This window comes from Neolamprologus multifasciatus, chromosome 7 (assembly GCF_963576455.1).
Source record: "Neolamprologus multifasciatus chromosome 7, fNeoMul1.2, whole genome shotgun sequence".
Classification (NCBI taxonomy): domain Eukaryota; kingdom Metazoa; phylum Chordata; class Actinopteri; order Cichliformes; family Cichlidae; genus Neolamprologus; species Neolamprologus multifasciatus.
Genome location: NC_140445.1, coordinates 58093510 through 58119523, shown reverse-complemented (window position 1 = coordinate 58119523; position 26014 = coordinate 58093510). Strand labels below are relative to the sequence as shown.

General features: G+C 38.8%; 1 protein-coding gene across 16 annotated transcripts in view; it reads left to right on the top strand.

Moving 5' to 3' along the window:
- Positions 1 to 26014, top strand: part of shank3a (SH3 and multiple ankyrin repeat domains 3a) — a 213741-nt gene that overhangs the window by 115346 nt on the left and 72381 nt on the right. For 15 of the 16 annotated variants that reach the window (XR_014875360.1, XR_014875361.1, XM_085168500.1 and 12 more), the window contains 5 exons: positions 4934 to 5050; positions 18214 to 18291; positions 18599 to 18665; positions 19760 to 19989; positions 20124 to 20293. Coding sequence is in view for 14 of the 16 variants with exons in the window: in XM_085168500.1 (XP_085024626.1) it covers positions 4934 to 5050; positions 18214 to 18291; positions 18599 to 18665; positions 19760 to 19989; positions 20124 to 20293 (662 nt within the window). In the remaining 2 variants the exon portion in view is untranslated. Of the gene's footprint in view, positions 1 to 4933; positions 5051 to 18181; positions 18292 to 18598; positions 18666 to 19759; positions 19990 to 20123; positions 20294 to 26014 lie in introns of all 16 variants that reach the window. The other variant, XM_085168506.1, reaches the window with a different exon arrangement.

The following is a 26014-nucleotide window of genomic DNA, read 5'->3' as shown; positions in this document are numbered from 1 at the left end:
GTGACTCTTTATACAAAATCAGTTTAACAAAAGCATTGTATTAGGTATATACCAGCACTGTCAATAGATTAAAAAAATTATCTAATTAATCTCACAATTTTCTGTAATTAATCGCGATTAAACGCAATTACTTGATCAATAGCCTGGTTGCAATTACATTTTTTCAACTTTATATTTAAGCTTGTGACTGACATTTATGCAATATAATAAAGTAAATGCAGAATAAACACAAAGAATGTATCCTTAAATTCAAAGAGAATTTGAATAGATTTCTTGAATCTTTTAACACAAGTTCTCTCCTGTGAAATACATCTTTTTAAAAAACCTATATACTAATAGGTAAGTATACACTAATATATAACATATACTAGTGCTGTCAAACAATTAAAATGTTTAATCAGATTCATCACAGGGTTACAGTGGATTAATTTTGATTGATCACAATTAAATCACAATTAATATTTTTATTCTGTCGACACTTTATTCACCTTTAGTCACTTACAATTATTTACTCACATATTCAGTCAATGTAATTTTAAAACTGTGTATATACTGTATATTTTAAGTATTTTTTTAAAATCTCATTCTTATTGCCTGTTTATGCCCTGTCCTTATTTTTAACATCATGCTGCTCTGTTGTATCTTAATTAATAAATAAAGTCTCTCTGATTCTGATTAAATATCCTTAATTTTTATTCTATATTAATCTCATTTCATTTTGCATGAGCAAACAGACTCGAGAAAAAAGGGAAAATATACGCACTTAACATGTTTATTGAACATCTTGAACTTTCATGTTAACAAAATTTATCCACTCTCTCTCTGTCACTCTTGGGGAGGCGCTTCAAGTCCTTGAAACCAAAGCTTTTTAAAGCCCGTATTCTCAACAATAATTAATAGGTCAGTAGTTTGTTGCAATCCACTTGGCAATTGTGTCAGTCAATATGTCAGAGACAGACTTACTGAGTCCCCGATGCTCCGTGAGTGGTTTGTGGCAAGCTGGCTGACACGTTAGCCAAAGTCCGAGTAGCATTCCCGACTAACGTGTGCTTTATGTCGGTCGACTGTTCTGTCTTGTTATTTTTTTAATACTCAAATTTCCCATCGATAGGGCAAATGTGCGTTTATCATCTTCCATATTGAGTTGATTGTTTCAGCTGCCCATCACTGCCAGATATACTGCCCATTTGCGCATGTGCGAGGCTAACTCTACTTGGACATTGTAATCGCGTTGACCGTAATGGCGGATAATTATGTTAACACATTAATTTTGACAGCACTACTATATACTATCAAAAAGGCATGAGACCTGTACGTTAGAGGTTTTGGCTAATCTTTTAAGACAAACTACTGACACCACTGTTGTATAGCCAGCGTAAATTGTCCACATAATGTTAGACAGGTCCAGGCTCTTATGTCACCTCTGGACAACTCACCAACATATGTGTGAAGTGGGTGCGAATGTGAGTCAACAAATAACTGTAGTAGGGCACACTGGGAAAGCTGGTGAGAGGGGAGATCAATCTGAGTTTTATGAAGTGTGTCTCCCGGTGCGCAAATAATCTGCAGGAGTGTCAACAGAAATCTCTGAGCACAGATTGTCTCCGAAAATAACAAAAAACAAACTGAGCTACTGTTTATACATAACTGAGGCTCAGGACCTGTAGAATTTGTGCTTCCAATTGTTTTGGACAGTCATTACCGCAGTTATATTGAAGTATTATGCACATATACTTATGTACACAAATATCTTGCTCGCTTTATGGAGAAGTTCATGTCATATTTTGCACCTACTTCCCTCCCTCCTGAAACTGTCCATGGTGCTGATTTTGTTTTTCTACTTGTTTTAATGATGTAATGTGGAAAGACTTACTGAGTCTGATTGTAGACCTTTTATAAAAGAGTATAGCCATGAACAATAACTGTATAAGAAGACCTGGAAAGTAATAGCCTAATTTATAGAAAGCACATTATTAAACTTGGGTTTTGGCCAAGAAAGCCCATGAAAAATAAGTAAGGTTACTTAAATTAATAGGCGAAGTGCTTTTAACCACTTGTTGCTTACTTTCCTAGAAAATATGCAGTTGTGTCTGAGTTATTACCAACCTAAAGTGGCTGTAAATACACATTGAGTCATTTATGGATACTAGGGGTGCAACGATACAAAAAAATCACGGTTCGGTTCGGTTCGATACTTTGGTGTCACGGTTCGATATTTTTTCGATACAAAAAAAAATGTTCATGCTTTTTTAATTTGTCATTTATCAAAATTATAAATATATATTTTAACTCAAAAGTACAGTTTTTAAATTTAAATTATCTGATCCAGAAATCACTAATCTTTGGAAAAGAGATTTTATTACAGAGAAATGGCTCTTTCCAAAATAAAAGCTATACTATATGCTTCTTCTGGGCTATATTCTCAGCAGCATATTAAACATATCTGATAATAATGAAAATTAATAAAAGTCTTAAACAAAACGTAAAAGTTATTTGTGAACTAAACCAGCCTTTGTGTTTGTGAGGGTTTTATTGAACATGTCAGCTCAAAGGAAGCTCGCTGTACTGGAAAGACGAAAAGGACTCGTACGCGAAGGGATATCTAGATGCTGTTTAAGAGATTTTATGGCATTCACTCAGCCTCTACATTTCTGTAGTGAAATGTCAAAACAAGAATACTGCTTGTACAAAGCTCTTTATCATGCACTTTTCTTTCAACCGTTCACACAAACACTGACACACCAATTACAGCAGAGAAACCCAAGGACACTTGAATGAATTTAGAATAAACTTTTTTACTGTTTTACTGCATCTGTGGTTTTGCGTATGGCCTTCCGGGGCCTGGCCACGCAGCCCAAGAAAGACATCCACAAAGCAACTTTAGTGAAGATTATGCTAATAACCACATCTCACCAACACACACCTACTTACCTTTTAAGGAAGTGGTGTTAAAAAGCAATTCATGACAAGATTGTGTAAAAGAGTTTAGTGAAATTACCCAGGAAAATGGTAAATGGCCTGCATTTGTATAGCGCTTTTACTCAGTCCCTAAGGACCCCAAAGCGCTTTACACTACATTCAGTCATTCACCCATTCACACACACATTCACACGCTGGCAATGGCAAGCTACATTGTAGCCACAGCTGCCCTGGGGCGAAGTCTCTTTGCTGAAAATATAGAGGGTCTTTTTCTTTGAAAAGGGACAGTTTTAGGATAAGAGAGCAAAGATGCTTTTGCAGTTATTTGTTCTTATGTATGTTTTCACTATTACCTGAAAATAAAGTAAATCTAAGAATTCTCCAGTCCATCACACTTTTACTCCAATCCTTTCATTTTAACTCTCCTTCCACATCTCTCCCCTTCTCTGTGCCCTTCCGAGCATTAGCATTTCTTGGGCATGTATTGTGTACAATACGATACACTGCAAAAGGGCTGGTAACCAACAACAATCCCAGAATCATTTGTGCACATTCGCACTGCTGTCACACACTATTAGCGAGACAGAATACAGAAGTGAGAGAACAATTGCTGGGGAGAATCGTGTACCTCTTTGTCAGTAAGGCGCACAAACCGCAGATTTGGAGACAAAAAAGAAGAAGGAAAAGATAGAGATTAGATGAAAAGTTTATTGCTCAGAGTTATGTGAAACAAGAAGCAGAAAAAGTAGGAAAAGGCACAACTCTTGCCAGAAGAGCTTCACAGATTTCATTTAGCCTTAGGTGATACAAATAAGATTTCCTCTTCTGTTTAGAAACTGTTAGCATAGGTGAGAATATTTTTTAGAAAGGAATTAGCTCAAGGAAAAGCATGGTCTGAAGATTAGCTTTCAACCATTTAGATAATCTGTATAAAGACATAGAAAGATATGTTGGCTTCTCTTTGTATTATGATTATGATAAATTCAAACTATTCCAGTATACAGTTGTATGTTGTGATGAAGAAAAGATAAAGGTTACATTATATTAATTTGGCCATTTTAAAGATAGATTTTTCTTGGCTTATAACAGGTCCTTGCAGGGGTAGAATAGAGAATAGAATAATCCTTTAATTGTCCCACAAGGGGAAATTTGGTTGTAACAGCAGCCAAAAAGACAAATATACAAACAAACAGTACACAGGACACGGAACAGAAACATACACAATTTTTCTTACATATTTACATTAAGGACAATGGTTACTATAAACAGAGAGTACTGTACAGTTATTAAATTAAATAAAAATAATTACAGGTAAGAGGCAAACCAGGTTGTAGTGCGAATTGGTTAATTAACTAACTTATTGCAGTTACAGCATTGATGTAAACATCTATGTTTGTTGGGAGCAGTTCAGATTGCACAGTCTGACAGCTGCAGGGAGGAAGGACCTGCGGAAACGCTCCTTCATGCATCGAGGATGCAGCGGTCTGTCACTGAAGGAGCTCTGCAGTTCAGCAACATCTACATGCATGGGGTGGGAGACTCTGTCCATCAGAGATGTTATTTTGGCCAGAGTCCTTCTGTCTCCCACCACCTGCACCACCTGGGTGATGGGGCATTTAACAAGCAACAAATCTCTGTTACCTTGTTGGTGAAATTGGTACATTTGCCTGTTATTTTGGACTATTTGGCAGTTGAACAGAAATGGATGGTGTGCTTTAGTTAGTGACACCCCAATTAACAAATCAGACCAGAAACAGTATTTTAATACAGCGATTATTGCCCTTTGGCTCTTGATGAACCTTAAGACCTGAAAATTGACTAATTTACTTATTTGGCTAAGTTGCAAATGCAGATTGCATCTGTGGTTCATTTCTGGACTGGCCACTATGTCATTCTTTAAATATTTCATTTCCCTACATATATGTTATCCCACTAATTTGCATTCTTTTCCCAGAGACCGTGTTTACTTCTTTTTGACTCTGTTAGTGTAAAAGTTTTATCTCTGTCCTTTCAGGCATGTCGCTATGGCCATGTGCAGCATTTGGAACACCTGCTATTCTATGGAGCCGACATGAGTGCTCAAAATGCATCTGGAAACACGGCTCTGCACGTGTGTGCGCTCTACAACCAGGTACAAACACTTGTTTCAGGAAAAACATAAATAACATTTATGGACTATTTGGAGAATTTGGACTATTTGGAGAATAGAGGGAATTGCATTTGTGTTGTAGCCCTGTGCGTTACACAGTTTACATCCAGTGTAGATGTTTAGTGTCAGTACAGTAGAGAAATGTCACATTCAGCAGCAGGGTGAAAAATCAAGGACATGGTGGTTAATGGCTCTTTGATGCATTTACATTATATGGCAGGCACCAGACCTAGCTTCACAGCTGAGTGTGTTGGCTTTCTTAATACGCTTTAGACTAGTGATTTTTGTTGTCTAAAAAAAACTAAAATTATACATAAATATTCTATTAGGAATAACTCAAAAATCTTGCACTGTATATCTGTTGTCTGTGAAGTAGGTCTGAGAAATCCAGCATGTGCACATTAAGCACAATCCTTTATTGGACTTCATTGTCATGTTTTTTATATCGGTAAATACTCAATAACCCATAAGGATAAAGTAAACAAACATATGCATAAAACAAAAGAAAAACTATTTGCAAAGGATTTCAGATCTTTTCAGACACTTGGGATCCAGTGCATTCTTGAGTCTTCTTGGTTAAGCCTCTACAGGCTTTACACACCTGGATTTGGTCAGTTTATTTTAATCTTCCTGACAGATCCTCTCAAGCTCCATTTGCCCTCTGGCTGCACCAGTCACAGTCAGAAACTTGTCCTGAAGCCATTTCATTGTTGTCTTGACCTTTTACTAATTGATATAGTTCTGTTATCCTTTCAACTGCCCCAGTCTCTGTAGATGACTTCTAAACCTCATTTAGGGCAACTACTGGGTTTTTGGTTGCCTCCTTGACTGTGACCCTTCCTCTAAGCTACTCAGTTTGTCTAGGAATATGCTGCAGGATCCTAATCTTTTTTCCGAATTATTGAGGCCTTTGTGGAAGAATCAAAGGATAAGATATATCCTTGCTCTGATCAGTGCCTTATTTACCAGTGTGTGAACTGTGGTACCTATACAAAAACAGGGTCTCCTTTTCTATACTGTACCCTACCAGCTGAATACCATAAAGCATGCAAAAGGTGAAGGATTTGAATACTCTGATTAGGGATGGGTATTGATAAGATTTTCACGATTCCGATTCCATTTTCAATTCTGTTTAACGATTCGATTCTTTATCGATTCTCTTATCGATTCTTATTTTTAAAAAAGGAGAACACTAAAGTCGATTAGCTTTGTTTTATATCTTCTCTTTGAACAAGATAGAACACCTGTGCGACCAACTGTTCGGGTAACAAAAAAAAACTCTGCAACTCTCGTGTGGTCAACAACAGACACACATTATGCCCCTATCGTGGACTAAACCAATCAGAGATAGTCAGGGGCGGGACCTCTCTGATTGGCCGTGGTTCAGTTGAAAGTGCAGGTGGAAGAGAGAGGTGAGTAGCTTGAATAAAGCGATATCAATTCATTAACGGATTCCACACAAAGACGTAAACACAGAGCGGACCCGACGCATCAGAATCAGCTTTGTCTTTCTCGGCTTTCTCACCCGACGGCCCGTACACGGACACGCTGTCGGAGTTTAGCGATTCTGATGCGTCGGGTCCGCTCTGTGTTTATGTCTTTTTTGCGCTGATTCTGAGCTGCAGGTTTTGTCTCTCTCCAACCAAAATTCGCCGAGCCAGCAGCAAAAGAAGCAGCAAACTACGCTTCACATTTGATCAATGTCGTCATGAATTCCCTCTGACTTTTGCTGTTTTGCTTCCACCACGATAAAAATCACACTTCATGCACAGCTGTCTCTCTCTGTGTGTACTTCAGGACCAGTTTCCCGTCTCAAATCTCTGTTTTCTGCATTATTCGTTTGCTTATTACCCACCAGTCTACCGTTGTTTACAGCGCTGTTTTATTCTTTTTTCAATTAAATGACTTAAACTTCTTAAAATTATGCAAAATTGCAGAATATTGCAGAATATTTTTAAGGTTATCTGCTATAAAAAGCCAGACCAGGAAAATCTCCTTCATGTTTTTCTGTGTTTTATTCTCAGTTACTTTCACACAAAGGCATCTGCTGTGATTTTCACAATTCTGATGAAGTCTCACATGTATCAGTACTGATAAATGATCAGAATTATAATATTTCTGACCGTCTGAGGCTGTCTAAATTGAGCCAGTGCTCTGACACGGTGCCATCAATCTTTGAATGCTGAAAAAGCACAGTGTATCCAGGAAACACATTATATGCTGCAATAAATGCACTGCCCAAATGTCCCCTCTCCCCAGTTCCTTTCAGCAACAGACAGTAGCAAACGGGTCGTCAGAGGAGGCCGAGATGATGATTAAGTTTAACATTTTCTACAATATTGACAAAGCACTTTAAGCACAAGTTTGTTAGTTAATAATTTAGAAATGAATATTGTCTGTATGAACTTCCCCCCCAAAGAAAGTGCACATGCAAAACTGCGGTGTTAAGCGATGCGGTTGAAAAATTTGAGTGCGCCTAACTTTTGTGCCGGTACGCCTAAATTTTTAAAGTTAGGCGTACCGGTGCGCCCATGTCAAAAAGTTAGTCTAGAGCCCTGAATATGCACTGTTAGTTGATTATTTACCTGCCGCATTAACGGGAGAGGACGCGCAAACGTTACCGCTGCTGCTGGGTTGAGATTCACGAGTCCGGAGCGGAATTAAAAACACGACATTCATTTAAGGTCATCATGTGTTTTGTGAGCAAATGCTTTTGCATATTCGTAGTGTTTCCTCCTTTAAATGAAATATCTACTTTGCAAGTATTGCAAGTTGCCGTGTTGTCATCCGTTCTCGTAAAGTATAACCAAACTTTTGAGCATTTGAGCCGCTTAGGCACCGTGTTTCCTGCCAGGTAAGCGACGCTCCGCAACGTGGTGACGTCATTCGGGGCGACTGGAATCGATAAGGGAATCGTTTGCAAAAATGGCAAACAATTCCAAGGAATTGAAACAGTGGGAACCGGTTCTCAACAAGAACCGGGTTTCAATACCCATCCCTAACTCTGATGATATATTCTTTCAGTGTAAGTATTTGTCTATGCCTGTTTTCCATGAATAGTAGAAGCAATGATTGTGCTACAGCACTGAACGCTGTGCCACTCAACTTTCTTGGTCAAGGACATTTATTAAACTCAGAGACTCCAGGGTTGATACTTAGAGTGTCTGTAAAGTTACAAAACAGCCACCACGCTGCATCGAGTGTTTGTGTGTGTTTCATAACTTCGACAGATTCATAACGTCGAAACCACAGGAATAATCCACCTGGCAATTTTCTCCACTGTATGAATTTTGATGCCAGGCTAAAAAGGCCAACTGAAGAGAATTGGTCTAAGTGTGGTTGTGTCCCTGAAGTGGGCAACAATTAGAGATATTTTATCAGTTGTGGGTTACTAATACAGTTTGCATTAAAGTATGCACCAGGCAGGGATAGAATGTAATTTAATTCTCGATGCTTTGCAGATCGTGTTTCTAAACAAATCGCATCTAAAGACGCATTTGAGCCTGCTTATAATTGCCATACAGCTTCCATGCCCCGTCTATTGCTCTTAACGCTAAGCCCACGTTTCTCATACCGAAGATGTCAGTGCAGCGCATATAAACATGCCATTCACTTCTTTTGGTATACCTTGCTGGCACTGGGTTGGACTTTTGCCTTCACAGCAGTTTTAATTCTTTGTGGTGTAGATTCAATAAGGTGCTAGAAACATTTTCTCAGTGATTACTACTGCCATGATAGCATCACACAGTTGCTGCAAATTTACTGCATATCCGTGTTGTGAATCTCCCTTTTCAGGCTTTTTGAATACAGTGAACACATTGTCACGTTCAAGAAACCAGTCGGATATTATCTGAGCTTTGTGAGATGGTTCGTTACCTTGCTGGAAGCAGCCTTTAGAAGATAGGTGTGGTCATACATGCATAGGGATGGACATGGTTCAGGCAGACTGAGGTATTTAAACAGCGCTTATTTGGTGATGTTTATTTTCCAATCTTCTGTTGGCTCCATTTCCTGTTTTTCAAGGAAAAGGTTTTCAAGGTTTTTAGTGTTATAACAAGTGTATTTTGAGTTCCCGTCGCCTTCCTACCAACTCAGAGGAATCTGGCCATTCTCCTCTGACCAGCGTTAACAAGAGATTTTTGCCCAGAGAACTGCTGCTGACTGGATATTTCCTCTTTTTTAGACCATTCTCTGTAGATCTAAAGATGGCTGTATGGGAAAATCCCAGTTGATCAGCAATTGATGAAATACTCAGACAAGCTCGTCTGAAACCAATAACCATACCACCTTCTAAGTAGCTTTCTTCGCTGTACTGATGCTCAATTTAAACTTCAGATGGTCATCTTGACTATGTCTAAATGACTAAGTGCAATGTACTGCTGATATTTGATTGGCTGAGCAGTTATAATGTGTCCAGTGAGTACGTATTCATAGATTGTTTAATTTTTAGAATAAAACTTTGTCTGACAGACTAGGCATTATATACTTATTTAGCAAATCTTACTCAAACAGTAAATGGTGCATGTAGGGCACTATTTCCCACTTCAGGTTTGCACGCATTAAATATTTATGGCAGGAGAATTGTGTACCAGTGTTAAATAAGCTACAGTTTCCATTCCCGTGTTAATAAATATCACCCAGTCTAATTTCACTGTTTCCAACAGTTTCAGATCATTGAAAACTTTCATCAGTCTATAGTAAGATAGTAAATACTTGTTTATAGAATTAGTTTGTATTTTGTTCTGGTGAAACCAAACAGAAAAAAACAAAACAAAACTGCACAAATCCAAGTATAAATCTGTGAATACGTGCCTACCAGCTTTTATAGTGCCAGATGGCTGTGAGTCTTAGTGAGTTTGATATCTGTGTAATCTACAAGAAAATCTGCACGTAGCTTCAAATCTAGATATAGTAGCTTCAAATAAAACAATATTTTAATAACAATAATAATAATATTAATAATAATGAGGATAAATGCTTGATGTTAACATGCAGTATTTCGTAATATGAATGAACAAGAAGTAGATTAGGGTAGTGGGAGATGAGGGCAGTATAAACCATGTAGATGTAGAACAGCCAGGTGCTTTTTGGTTTAACCCTATGAAGCCTGAAGGGGGTAAAAATCACACTGATGATGTAGAAGTGTCAAAGAACTGCATGTATTAAATGTGATACACTAGGCATTAAGGGGTTAAGGCTTCTCAAAGAGAAGAAGCTTTTGTACAGCTTTGCTGGGAAGCGGAGATTTGATTAACATTAAATAAGTGCTTTCTCCTCTCGCTTTCTCTCTCCCAAATGAACTGAAACGTGTGTGTTGGAATGTTGTGGTTTTACATAGTGCTGCACAGCTAATTTCAGTCGTGATGATCAACATCACATTATCTCTCTGTGTGTGTGTGTGTGTGTGTGTGTGTGTGTGTGTGTGTGTGTGTGTGTGTGTGTGTGCAAGGCTCGCAAAATTTCAAAATCTCTGGTAGCCCTTCGGGCAGGCATTCTTCAGTTTTTGGTAGCCCAAAATAAATTTAAGTAGCCCGAATAAAAAAAGAAATTTTTTTTACGTTTTGTTTCCTTTACAATATTATACATTAAAGTATAATATTGTAACGGAAACAAAAATTAATCAAAAAAAAATTGTTAAAATACAAATCACAACAACTGTATAAAAATTAAAACCATCAACTCAAATACTTGGTTCTAATTGAACAGAAATTTCTATGAACTTGTAAGAACTGTGTAGAACATGAATCAGTCTGTGTCAGATCCTGAATCTGAAATTTTCACTGAAGTCACAGGTAAGAAGTAAGTGGAACCAAGATCTAGGCCATTTGCTTTTTGAAGTTTGCAAAGACGGCTAAATTCTGCCAATGGTAGTTCACTCTTTGCAATATAGCACGCTGTCCTAAACAGCTTTTTCAGGAGTTCTTGTTGTGCTTGGTTTATTTGTAGTATGTTTTTTTGCAATTGGTGTTTGTTCTGGGAAAGATACTGCAGACTGGGCAATAATGCATTTCTTGCATTTCTCATGGGTTCTGATGGGGTCTTTCTTAAAATGACTGGTCCCAGTAACAAAGGCGCTTGTCGACTCAGAAATCAAATGAAACTCACAACACACCTGGCAGAACATCATGATATTTAGCTCGTCATATTCCAGCCACAGAAATTCTTTTGTCCATGAAACCAAAAAAGCTGCGCTTTCTTTTTGCCTCATAGTCTGATTTGTCCAACACGTTCTCACTCCCAAAGCGTAACATTTTAGGCTAGGTGACAAATCGTCAACATATTACGTTTTCGGCTACCCACCACATTCCTAAATGACGACCTCGGAAAAATGAGGAAATGTGAGAACCGTATGGACTCGATCTACACATGTTCGCTCTTTTCCTTCAAATAGCTTAGAAACACGCTATTTAACATCATTTAAGTCCTGTTTAAGGTGAGGAAAATGGTTATGGTTAGGGCTAGGGATAAGGTTAGGTTTAGGGCTGGAATACAGGGCTGGAACGTTGATTACCGCGGGAGCGTCATTGCACTGGATTTCAGCCATAACCCGCCGCGTACCATAAGAACGCCGAAAGTCTCCTTTCGCGTTCCTAAGGAACGCCGCGGGACGTGACAAAACGTCGCCATGTTACGCCTCGGGAGTGAGAACGGGCTCGATTTGTCATATCTTTTCCGTTTTGTGATCGGCTTTTCTTTGGCTGCCCCTTCTTCACCCTGACCTGTCTTATTTGGCTGAGCAGAACTAAAATACCAGCGTAAATCCTGCTGCTTTTACACACGTACTTACATAATGATCAGTGATTCTTTGCGCACTCAACCTCTCACATGTTTAAGCTTGCTGCGAGAGATTTCACTTGTCGCGTTTGAATAGTAAGCTAATGAGTGATAAGACGATGTCAGAGGAATTGGTGCGCAATTAATCGTCACTCACCAATCAGTGCTGCCGCTCTCTATACACCGTTCGCGCGATCGCAAAATGAAAATGAAAGCAAAAAGCAAGCGCAAATTCAAACGCGATTTCAATATGTCACATATTGACAGTGGCTCATCGATGCCAATGACATAATTACTCAGCTACATTGGCGAAAGAATGCAAAAGCACTGACATATATTTTCCTATGATAGCCCGACGGGCAGGGCTGAGTTAGATTTTGGTAGCCCGACTGGAAAAATCGCTAGCCCCGGGACGTCGGGCTAGCGATTTTGCGAGCCCTGGTGTGTGGTGAACACAGTATAAATACTTAATACTTATTGTTTGTAACACATTCGTGTGATTTAAGGCACTTCATGTTCACTGCTCAGAAGAGTGCGTGTAATGTATTACTAATGTAGTGGGAACATGGACCTGTTTACACAATTACATTGTCACGATCTCTCTTTTTAGTGCAGGAAATTCCCAAAACATCAAATATTAAAATTTAGTATGAAAAACAAATCGTATGAAGACTTGGTTTGAGGTTTAGATCTTTACCTTTGCTCTGAATTAGAGGTATCATCCATCCATTTTCTCCTACTTAACCATTTCAGGGTTGCGTGGAGTAGGGGGCTTGGAGCCTATTCCAGCTATCACTAGATTTAATGCACCCATGGAAAATTTTTATATCTATCGTTTGTCTTATTTTTCCAGCGTTTTTCTTCTTTCAGCAGTGAAAATGTCACGTAGCTGGTCACTGTTCTTTAAAAGGTCTAAATAAAAAAGCAATATCTTGACCTAACCTTGTGTAATTTAAGGGCCGGTGACTTGAAGATTTTAATTGTATGAAGATGGTATTTTGCATGGCCGCATTAAATATGCAGGAATGATTATGGCATACAGTAATTCTCAATCTGTGACCACAAATGTATTCCAGCATCATTCCTACTTTGCACCTTAACTATGAGAGTGGACTTTTCTTCTTCTTTATTTTTTTCATCACTTCAAAAAAAAAATATCAAGGTATAAATTTAACAGTGGTTTTGAAGAATTACACCACTAGCAAACAGTAGTTAGCTATATTTTCAGGAAAATATTGCCAGTATAAAATCCTCTGAACTGATTGAAACACATGTGTGCCTGCTTTCGAAGAGGGGAATGCAGCCACAGACAGACTGGGTAAATAGTTTAATTTACAGTTACTTGTGCAACTTTCTTTTTCTGCAACTTTAAAGTCTTTAGTTTCATAATGGATCTTGTCCAAGCACTTGTGATGAGGACGGCTGTTATCCTGCCACTCGAGACGAATACGATGTTGAGCTGATCAATCCCAGGAAAAGTGTGTCGAAGGGGGGTTCAGAAGGCCAAAAGCAGGCCTACATGAATGCTTATGTGCAATAAAAGTAAGAAATGCACTGCTAGAATCAACTGGGAAACCAGTTGTTCTAATGTCAATAGATCCATACAGATGGATGGAGAGAAAGATGAAGATGGAGTTTGCTGAATAAAAAGATTCAGTAATCATCAATAAAATGTACTTGAGCACTGCCCGGAAGGTCCTATTCTTTGGGTCTGACTGGCTATTTAAGTTACTTACTGGGCTTTCAGCTTGGCAGAAGCAGTGAACGAAGGCAGGGCTCACATGCTTAGGAGGTCATGGGTTTAATGATTTAGAAGAGACAAAGTACTGCAGAAAATGGCAACACTGATGAGTGAAATTAAACAGAGGCTGTGCAAGACACAAACGGATCTATCCAAAGCAGTCAGACCAATGATATCCTGCTAGATTGTTAATTATTATATTGTTGTTGCACAGAAGAATAACATATTAGCTTGATATAAATGTTTCAATTTTAAATCCTCTTTGATGTTAATCACAAACAACTGTAAAAGCATGCTCACTTTTCAGTGAAGGATGCCAGATCGGCTGCTTTAATTTTAAGGGCAAAAGGAATCCTCAAATGTATAAACATGTCTGTTAGAGGAACCATCTGTCACACCTTTTACACATGACTGACCTGATCGTTAGTGAAGAGTACTTGACTAAAATCACTTCTGTTTGCATGTCTGTGAATCTAAAGTAATCGCATTTAACAAACAGCAGTGAGAACTGGAATATGGATTCTTTTAGGAAGACTTGCAGAGGAACACATGTGGTCCACATTGTAATTAGACTGTGTGTCTGTGCATGTGCATAATGACTTTAGGTTAATTAGAACACACGTTTGAGTCAAGACACATACTCAAGGTTAATACCAATATAACATGCATGTTTACCTTGCAGGTTAAATGCCAAAGTAGCATTAATAAGCAATAATTAATAATGCTAAAGTTCAGGTCCACCTGGTCTGTGTGACAGACACTTATTATCGCTGCTTATAGAGACTGCTTGGAAAAGTTTTGAAACTTTTGAACTAGCCTGGCCTTGTTGTGTCATTGCTAGAAAGGAAGACTGCGGTGCGTGTTATACTCACTCTAAACGACCTTCACATAGTCTTTGTATCTTCCTCTCTTCTTTCACTTGTAGCATTCCTCTCTAACCTTGATATATAGTCTCCATTATTCTCTGTTGTCACACCAAAGAGATGATGGAAATATATTTGTACATTTTTCATATGCACCTGAAGGTCTGCATGAATGAAAACCTGTACCCATTAAGGGTTCTCAAAGAATGATGATTATGAGGCTTTACACTGAAAAATGTCTGCGTTTATTTACCTGTGTATGTGTGTGTGTGTATCTGTGTGTGTGCAGCTGCCTGAGGTATGGGTGATTAGCATTACTTAATCTAATAGCCGTAGGCATTTATCTATATAGCTTTTTTGGCAATTTTAGACTCAAGTGTGTTTTAGATATTAGCATAAAGAGTAATCATATATTATGCATATAACACTCTGTTTTTAAATATACCCGGTGTATTCACCATCAGTGTTTACAGAGACCTTTCATATTTCTTTGTGTTTCTCCTGGCATCATGCCTAATATACAGCTGTACTCAAATGAGTACATTTAGCAATATCAGCCAGAAAGTGTGGGAGCTCCAGTAAACATAGTAAACAAAAAGTTGTGGCATGACATTTTGTAGGTGGCTTGAAAAGTTATTTAACATAATATATAGCTTGTTTGAAAAGCAACAGATTAAAGGTGTGATCCATCACATCCCCCGCCAATACTAGCATCTGTGTTTTACCAGAAGAGGGTGCTCCACTGCATACAGGAGTGGATCATCTGCTATAAACAGCCTGAAGAGTAAAACCACATGTATGTATTAACTGAACAACATAATAAATGAATCTGGGTATGCATGTTCCTGAATGTGTGTGACTCACTAAGAGTCACTAGAGTCACTTTGCTGATTTTAGTGAAAGGTTAGTCCTATTAATTCTGCTCTCTGTGTTAAATTACATATCGACCCTCAACCAGCCAGCACATGGACACACAATCCTGTCAATTTACAGCTGGGCTTTCTTGCCTAGGGGTGTGTACTCATTTACACACAGTATGTCACACTAGTTCTACACAGAGTAAAACGTAAACTTGTTTTTGTGAACTAATCAGGAAGTCTGTTCTGTAATTGTTAAGATTCCTTCCTCTTCTTCTTCTTCTTCTTTTAATTATTATTATTAAATTAATCCCATCTTTTTTTTTACCCACACTTTTTGAATTCTAATTAATCTGTTGCTTTTCAAACAAGCTGTATATTATGTTAAATACCTTTTCAAACCACCTACAAAATGTCATGCCACAAGTATTTGTGCGACAACTTTTTGTTTACTATATTTACTGGAGCTTCCACACTTTCTGGCTGATATTGCTAAATGTACTCATTTGAGTACATTTGAGTCCAAAGAAAATTTGGTCCCATGAAAATTCAATATGTACTAAACATTTGCTTAGATGGAAACGTCCAAGACATAATACACAAAGTCATAAAAACTCAGTGATTTACTGAAGCTTTTACAAAGTGGAAACATTTATATGGAAATACAGTATGTAAAGTTTGTACAATTAAAACATACATGAAAGTCAATATTTGGTATGACAACCTTTATTCTTGAGCACGGCCTATATCTTATAATTTTTGTTTACTAAACTTCAGAAATGGTTCTCCAGGTTTTTTTAAACAGTACTTCAGATTTCTTCTCTGGAGCTCGTTTTCTGTCAAAGTTGGATTCATCCCTCCATGTTGCCACTGATTTTTAGTCCAGTTCTTGTGTAATTTGCCAACTCTCTGCCCTTTCTCCCTTATTTCCTTCCTTAACAATGGCTTCTTGAAAGCTACCCTTCCATTGAGACCATTTCTGATGAGGGCTCACTGAACAGAAAATCCATCAACTGATGGACCAGATGCTTCTCTCATGTTCTGTTTCAGACTTTGTTGGATTTGTTTTCTTTTTCTTTCTTTTTTTATTTTCTTTTTAAAGATAGGACCTTCAGATACTGTAGTTTCCATGCCAAGATATGTTAAGTTTCTATTAGTGCTTTTAAAATCACCGTCTTAGTGCAAATATACAAATTATCTCTCTGGCATTTTTAGTAGATTTGTTGAATAAATGGGAACAAATGACTTGACAGTAAAGTGCCTAAACATACAATTTGAAGTTGGGTCTTTGCTAAGTTGGCTGTTACATGTAGACACATTTATACTTGAATGTTTCATAGGTTAGTGTTAAGTTGCTTAACAAGCAAACAAACAAGCAAAAAAAATGCAAATATTCCTCTGAAAATGCTCAGGTACAAGGACTGGACTGAAAAAAGCAATCAATGTCCAAATAAAACCTTTGAAGGCCTTCGAATCATCTGAAAAACTATTGCACAAAACCAGTAAAAAAAAAAAATACAAGAAAGTCTAGAAAAAATGTTGTCTTGTACTGTATCACTGCAATGATGTTGATATAGGTGGGGATTATTTCACATATTGTGGAAACATGAATCTGTATACACAGTCACACTATGAGGACCTGTCTGTCTTAGGTTTTAAAAGCCATAATGTAGATCAATAGTGTAAGCCTTCTGAAGTGGGAACACGGCATGTGTCTGTGGCTAACTTCTCTTTGTCACTTTAGATCATATTTTTGTTTAGATTCAACCTGCAGCAGTTAAAGTGTTCTTCCACCAACGTTTCTCGTCATAAAATAGTGCCTTATTTGTCAAAAACTCATTGAATTCAAACAAGATATCCTTGCTCGTTTTCTGTCAAAGTTGGATTCATCCCTCCATGTTGCCACTGATTTTTAGTCCGGTTCTTGTGTAATTTGCCAACTCTCTGCCCTTTCTGCCTTATTTCCTTGTGTCTGTGTGTCTGTGGCTAACTTCTCTTTGTAACTTTAGATCATATTTTTGTTTAGATTCAACCTGCAGCAGTTAAAGTGTTCTTCCACCAACGTTTCTCGTCATAAAATAGTGCCTTAGTTGTCAAAAACTCATTGAATTCAAACATGCCTGCCTTGTATTTTTTAAAAAGGAACGGGCTTCTTCCTGAATTCACAAATTCATGTTTTAGCCACAGGCGTTTCTCAAGAGACATTCTTGTTCTTTTTTTACACTGTCACCTCTGTCAGACTCATTTTCAAACAGTTTTGTAAGTCTGTTTCTTTTAGAAGTGATCAAAGAGGTTGCTTGTAATGCTGCCTCTGGCAACCACTGTCATGCTGCATAGCACACAAATTATTATATTCCTCTTGATATTTGACTTTCTAAAACCATGTCCGAATTGTTCAAAGTTTTTCCTAGTAAATTTGAAATAATTCATCTTGCCTCTATGGCGTGATGTGCTTTTCTTGGTCTTCCTTTTTCAGTAGCATGTGATGTTAGAAAACAGATTCTGGAGACATACAATTTTCTTTGGCCCATCGCTGATACGCACATTAATAGCTGCACTGGTTAGCAGACGAGGAGTTAATTTTAGGTGCACTTTGTCTGATCTGACATTCAAAAAACTATTTTTACTAATGCAGACAGTAGATGTGAAGCAATTCGTTAAACATGACTTATACTTCTTAAACTGTCCGTGTCTAATTGAGAGGACAATTAGAAGCTGCAAAACAACATCCATAAGTGCTCCAAAGAATCACATATGTAAGTGATTGCTGTGTCTATCTAGAATCTGTGTTTGGGAGTCATCATGTGTATTTGTTTGCATATGTGTATGCTGTTGCATACAATAGAATGAAGGACAGTGACATGTAATACTCCTATAGGTAAACACACACAACTCTCTGTTGTCCTTCAGGAGAGCTGTGCACGGGTTCTCCTGTTCCGGGGAGCCAATAAGGAGATAAAGAACTACAATAGCCAGACTGCTTTTCAGGTATGTGAGGTATACAAAAGGTTTACACACTAGTACGTCACAGCTAAATTAACTGAAATATGCAGCCTTTATAGCTGATGAAGCAGAAAATTGATACTGACATACTGACATTTGTTTTATGCACATCAAATATAATTTGCTTTTACATAATGGAGGTTGGTCAATGTAGCGCTATACAGAATTTTACACAATCTCCTTCAACAAAGTGTTGAAAGTGTTGAATATTTATTGAAAGAGTTAGGACGGAAATGTTTTTTTCATGTTGCTCCTTTCCACTTCCTGTACTTTTCTCTGTTCCCATTTTCAGGTGGCTATTATAGCTGGGAACTTTGACCTGGCAGAAATCGTTAAGGTCCACAAAGCATCAGATGTTGGTAAGTTGACAGAGGTAGTTACAAGTGAACTTGGGGTTCCCAGGGTATTTAAAAGTAAAATCTGAGGCACAGCCTTCAGCTTTCAGGCCTTCTGTGGAACCAGTTTGGATTTTGGAGACAGGCACCATCTCTACTCTTAAAATTAGGCTCAAAAATTTCCTTTTTGATAAAACTTATAGTTAGGCCTGGATCAGGTGAGTTTGAATCCTCCTCTAGTTACATTGCGAAAGGCCTAGGGTGTACGGGGCTTGCCATGATGCACTAAGTGTTACTTCTTCACTCATCTTTTTTCACTCACTACACCACTCTGCATTTAAGTTATTAATGAGTATTAAACTCAGGCTCTCTTCTATAGTGTGTCTTTGGTCCGATCTCCTTACCCTCACCCCTAACCAGTCATGGCAGATGACTGCTCCTCCCTGATCCTGCTTCTGCTTGCAGTTTCTACCTGTTAAAAGGGAGTTTTTCCTTCCCACTGTTGCCAGGTGCCTGCTCATAGAGGGTCGTCTGATTTCTGTATTAATGTGGGCTTTTCCTTACAATACAGAGCGCAGAACTGAGTGAATAGAACTGAATTGAATTAAGTGATGGTAGACTTGGAGAGGCATCAAGCTCGACCTAGATAGCGAAGGAGGTCATGGAAAGTGATTATAATTTAAATACATTGGAAAATACAAAGAAGAAAAAGTGAAAGAGATGAAAATGTAACAGAACTGGAAAATGTTCCTGAGGATTATTGGATCCCTGCTGAGTTTAGTAGTTTCTCTCTCTGAAATAAGGACAGGAAAACTCTGCCATCTGGTGTGAGCAGGATGTAATGCCTCACTCTCGTCATAAAGGCATTGTGTCTCTTCTTACATTCAGCATGCTGAAATAGAAATTACAGTGAACTTCATAACAATTGCATTTTTTTGCAAACAAATTCCAAAAAGTCCAATGATCCCTTTCTATATACTTATTCTGTATTTGATCCTTCAAAGTTAAAATATGGTAATTGCTAAGATTTATAAGCCACTTCAGTGGATTAGGAAATCCATCTTAAGGTTTTACTGAAATGCCAACAGTATATAATTATGTGTATTTTTTCTTCTTAGTGCCTTTCAGGGAGACTCCCTCCTACACCAACCGTCGACGTGTGATGCCTGGCCCCCTGCCTTCACCCCGTTCCTTACTTCGCTCTGCAAGCGACAACAACCTGAACGGGGACCACGATCACATCCATCCTCAACCAACCAGAGAAGCGCGTGGCCGCCAGGGTCACTCCCCCGTCCCTTCACTACGCAGTCTGCCTGCTTTTGGGCAACAGCACAGCAGCCTTGGAGAAGTAAGCGAAGTCGCGCAGATATGAAATGTAAACCTAAAAAAAAAATGAATGCATTCATAAGAAAGAGTGAAGGAGTAAAAGAGAAGGATGATCTCAGGGAAGGTGATTGATGTTTTACACATGTCTTATATCAGAGTCGTCATGGAGAGATCCCTGACAGCAGTCTCCAGAGTACTGGCAGCTCCAGATCCTCCCATTCCCGTTCACCGTCTCTACATCACATGCATGAAGATGACAAACCAGTTCCTAGACGGTCCCACAGCCACGGCTACCCTCATGGGCATGGCCCTCGTGGAAGACTCAGGTTTGTAATAACCTGCGTTCAGTTGCGTTTTTTTTTTACTTCTGCTTTTACTCAACTTAGCAGAGTGCTTCATAAAAAAAAGTGAATCTGTTTTTATTTCCTGTTTCTAATTCATGTCTCACATTTGTCAGTCTTGGCAGCTATTCACTTAAGTACATCATTTTTATTGCCCTTGTGATTTTGCTAGCTACTTTGATTTTTAAACCTAATTTCAGAGAGCAAAGAGCCCCATGTGATGTGTCTGAATCACTTGGTAGTCACCAGGCAGCCTTCTGCATCCTATTCCATCTGCTACAGTCTGCTACTTGTGGTAATCATGACATAATATCAGTCAGTACAGAATCTTGTTTATTCATTCAGGCTTTGACATGTGAAAGTCCACCCTGGCTACAAAACTGTGTATTGGATCTAAAAAATATATGTTAATAATGTGGTAGTGACAGATTGAAATACAGATCGGTATCAGTTCCATTTGGTGTAGCTGTTGGGTGGCCCATGGGTTGTAAGGGTGCTTTGGTATGTTCAGTGACATGATGAGTGTTAGGCATAAATAAAAACCCTGTTTATGTAACAAGCCCATCTGCGGTATCGTGCTGGAATCACAAATAACATACTTCAGATGTGGTACATGTAATCGTACGTGGAGACACAACCACGTGCACAGGTCAGAGACAGACAGATGGAAAGGGACTAATAATTATCACCACCGGGACCAATTGACAGCTGCCAATGTGTGTTTGTTCAGATGTTGGGTTGTGTGACAGATACTGAGAGACAGTGGTGACATTCTGAAGCTACATCTCTGAGTAATGTCACCTAGTTGATAGATAAATGCAGCAGATGAACTGGTGCTGCAGGATGCTGGGACGAGTTTCTTCCCCTCTGAACCACCAGACAAACTGCACAGTAAACTAGAGCTCTGATCACATCTTGAACCAAAAGATTAAACTGGATTGCAGACACTTGTTAAGCTTTTTATTATGGTCATATATCAGCACAAGATCACCTACATAGAGCTCCCACCTAATGTGTTTCCGCGATGCCGCACGCTCTGTGCAAATGTACGTGTGTTTGTGTGAAACAGCTTGATGTCTGACAAGGGAATTGCATTACGGACACAGCTCCAGCCGTACTCCTCTCTCCTCTAATACTCTCTTGTCACTTTACTCCATCCATCAAAGAGACTCACACGCACACGTTCACAGGCGCTCACGTTTTTTACCTCATTTTCTGTCATTAACACACAAACACGCAAACACTGCTCCATAGTCTTGTCATCCGTCTGCAGTTTGCAGCCAGAGAACATTCAGCATAATCTGCTAAATCATATAAAAGACTTGCACACATCAATAAGCACTAAAACTCTAGAGTCTAAAGTGTATGCACTAAGTGTACCACAATCAAATAAAATGAAACAAATGAAGTGGAATACATGAAGTAAATTTAGTTCATTAAAAAAAAGTCTCCCCGTATCATTAATGTACCTTCCACTCTTTCTGTGAAGCATGTTATGTCCAATAATGATAGCAAAGTAAGTGCGTTTTCTACTATATCTGGTGCTGCGTTGGCGTGAATAGTCGCTGACAGAGATATACATCTTTTGTTGTTGTCGTCACTGTGCACAAGGCTTACATAAAGTGACACAAAAGGGAGAACGATGAAAGTAAAGAAAAATGAAATATAGCAGTCTTCTGTACACAAAAAGTTGAGACCTTCCTTTTTTTGTGTGTGCCATGGATTAAAGTGAGAATGTATAAAAAGCCTAAAACGAGCAGCTGGTCTCCATGGCCAGAATCTGCGCCCAAGTGAGACTGATGCTGTCCTTGGATATTTTTTTCTGTAATATTTCTCCCTCCCTCTCTCCGTTTCACTCTCTGACCTTCTGTTTATGCCCGTGGTAACTCTAGAGGCATTATGGGTGCCAGGGGAGTGTGAAATTAGTTGGCCAGTCAACAGCCCACTCTAGCAGGTTCCTGTGGAACTCACCATCACTTCCTCCTCCTCACGTGTGTGCAGTGCTGCCAGGATTTGGCTACCCTTCAGCTAAAGGTTTCGATGGAGACAATAGAAAGGGTAAACAGGTTAGACTTCTGTTTTTTCATTTAAAGATCAAAATCAAACAATAATCAAAGCTGTGGCTACGATTTTCACTCCAACTCCAACTGATGTAGTAGACAGTATGATTAGACATGATTCGTGATGTTAATATGATAATATGACACAGTTTTATCGGGACAAAGCAAATTTGGCTCTGTCGTAAAAGGTTAATTGGCTACTTGCCGTAATGGGCTGACAACACAAAGGGATAATTAATCATCAAGAATGGAGCATTGTCTCGTCAGTGTCATTGTCAGAAATTGTGATGTTGAACTGTGCACCTGAGCTCTCAGTTATTTGTCTGGGTTTGTAAAAAAGATTTCAAGCAGCCAGATAGACACTTTGTGATGTTGCTGAGCAATAGACCATATTTGATCTTTTGTATCCAACTTTCCCTGCGGTTGCAGTAGGGAAATATTTCGTCAGTATTTATTTAGAAGTGTATGTATATGAGATGCCCTCTGACCAGGGTACATTAAATAAGAGATGAAGCTGTTCAGTTTTTTGGAGCCAAGTTAGTTTTTTTTAAAGCTCAGCCAGCACAGGCTCCGTTAGATCGTTGCTTGGGCTGTTGGTTGTTTCCGTCCTTTTTTTTTTCTCAACTCACGGGAGTCTAGGGGACAGTTTATTTTAAATAAAAATTCAGTCACACAACATTGCCAATAGTTAATGAGAAAGAATTGGCCTCATTTCCCTGCTGATATACTGTATAATGACCATTATGTTACAAATAAAAGCGAGAGGTGTGCTGCTCCCTTCAACTTTGAATTACTTGTTCTGTTACTGTTCTCCTCACCTCTTTTTCAACTTCTATCTATGCATTAGTCACACCAGACGCTGGCGGTGTGAAGATTATTCATGGCACCTCAACACAGCCATAGGCCCGAGGTATGCATAGAGGACAGGAAAAGGGTAGAGAAACAAAAAGGAGAAAATGGAGTGTTGAGCTTGCTCTGCTTTACCTGTGGAAAATTCATACATCAAAGAAGGACACAGGGGAGAGGGACTGATCTTTTAGAGTAATCTAACACAGATCCATTTAGCAGTTTCTTTTCCATCTTTGTTTAAAAGAGTATTGCCCTCTGGACTGGGTTAGCCACACAGTAATTCCACATTATGGTAATTTCATGCAGTATAGTGCATTTTGTGCAGTCATTTTAGTGTTGTTTTGTGTTTCGACTGGCGGCACTGTCACCTCACAGCATTAAAGTTCTTATTTTGAACCTACCGGTTGGTTTCTCATCTTTTAGGTCCTCCAGTTTCCCCCCACAGTCCAAAGGCATGCATGTTAGCTTAATTAATAGTTTTAAATTAGTGGTAAATGTATATGTTAGTGTGAGTGGTCGTTTGTCTCTCTATTTTAGCACCGTGATGAACTCATTTCCGGTCCAAGGCCTTCATAGCCGATCTTTGATTGGATAGGCTTTTTAAAAACTAGATGTATGGCTTTCATTTTGTTAAATGTTCAGAGTCAGGTCAGTATTCATCAATAATGTAGATGTGGTTTACTTTTAGCTGGTCTTTCTCCAAAGCTGTTGGCATTGATCTGTAACATACCAGTTCTTCAAGTAGCTTAACCTCTGTTCAGCATGCTCTGACACTCATTCGTGGTAGCAGCTTGATAATTATGATAGCCTTGATGTTGTTCCCACTAGTCACATCCTCCAGCTCTACTTTGGGGTTTCTGAGGTGTTTCCAGTTCACATTCAATATATAATCCCTTCACTATATTCTAGAGCTGCCCCAGGGTCTTCTCCTGTTTTATGTCCCCTCAAGGTTTTTATGCCAAATCCTTTCTGCATACATTAGTCCTTCATCTTGTCCCTGAGGGTCCAAAAACCTGTGAAGCAAACGTAACTTTACTGCCTTGTTTTCTGTCAGTTTCCAGAGCTCATGACTACAGGTGATAGCTGAAATTCTGATCGGGTCCCTTTTTCACAGTACAACACTTGTATCGCTGCAGGTGCCACATCGATAAGCGCTGGCAATCTTTGTTGCCGTTTTAGGCTGACTCGTGAGCAAGGCCACGGGATACATAGAAATCTGTCATTTCAGTTAGGAATAAATTGTTTATCAAACTCTTTTAGCTATGATCAAGGACTTTCATGGCTCAGTGAAAGGCCTCGGTTTTCCATATTCCCTTTGCATATTCCCTTTTTTAGTGGAACATGTTAAGGTGTTCTTATAGAAAACGTCCTCTACACGTCCTCCACATCACCTATCTACAGGCTTATGGCCCATTGCCAAGCATAATGTGAAGGAGTTCACATGCGATGTAAGTTACTATAAACCATACCTCCCATACTTTATTTCATATCTTGGGTAAATTTTATATTACAGTGAAAAGTGAATAGCCATTATTTTATGAAAAGACGCAAGACTCTCGTTATAAGGCAGCGGTCCCCAACCCCCGGGTTTCGGACCGGTACCGGTCCGTGAGTCATTTGGTACCGGGCCGCGAGAGTTGAGGCTCAGGCGTGAAATGTATGGTTTTCAGGGTTTTTAATCGGTTTTCAGCGTTATTTTGTTATCGTTTTTATTGTTAACTCGGTTTTCCTGGGTCTTTTCACGTGTGTTATGAATAAATCTTCTTTTTTTCGGTACCGGTACTAGTTTTATTTTGTTGTATTTATCCGCGACACCTTAAAGGCCGGTCCGTGAAAAAAGCAAAAAAGGTTGGGGACCGCTGCTATAAGGGGTTTGTTTAGCTGAGCTCCTCCCCCATATGAGATTGAGGCACAGTTTAGAGTTATGTGTTAATCACACCAGTTGACTCTTGCTTCTAATTTAGTTTAATGTTAAAGACCCTGCAGAGCATAAGCTGTGTGTGTACAAACAGATTTGCTGTCTAAGACCTTAATGTGTTCTGCCCAGTGAGCGCAGTCCAAATTCTGCTTTGGCCTTGATAGCCATTAACACTCCCATGTTGCCCAGGAAAGAATGAGAGAGCATATAGCATGTCCATTCATGTGCAGTAAAGCAAAGGACAGACTGATGATCATTAGGATGCAAAGTGTGATGCTGATTATGACTGTGTTTATAATGAGCTCATCTCACCTTAGAGAGCTGTGCTATTTGAGGAAAAAGCCATTTACCTGAGAAGACAAGGCAGTCATGTGAGAAAATGCTACACTGAGGCGGCTACGTTTTGATGGCATCTGCAAAAATGGCATTTGCAGTTGCATCTTTGGAGTTATGCTGGGATTTCACACACAGAGACAAACTGAAAGAGCTAGAGTTATTAACAAGCTGTTCAAATATTAATCTGTTTTTTAGCTGTCTTTGCAAAAAAAAAAAACCCAAATCAATCCTAATTAGGCATCTGATAACTGACATGGAAATGTTTGCACTTACCATATGCAGAGCTTATTCAATTTTTTTCCTCGTACACTGAAAATTAAAATGACTTTTTTATAAAACCTATACACTTTTCCCCCAAAGGGTTTTATCCCCTAAACTGGAGTGTAATCACTGGGATAACATTTATTTTTGGATCTTATATTATCTGACATCGCCTTTTTTTACTGTATTTGCACATGGAATAAAATCATACTAAGTGTCAAGGTCAGTGTGATCTGTGTAAACTGAATTTTTGCTACAGCTGCAGCTGTAGCTTTTTTCAAT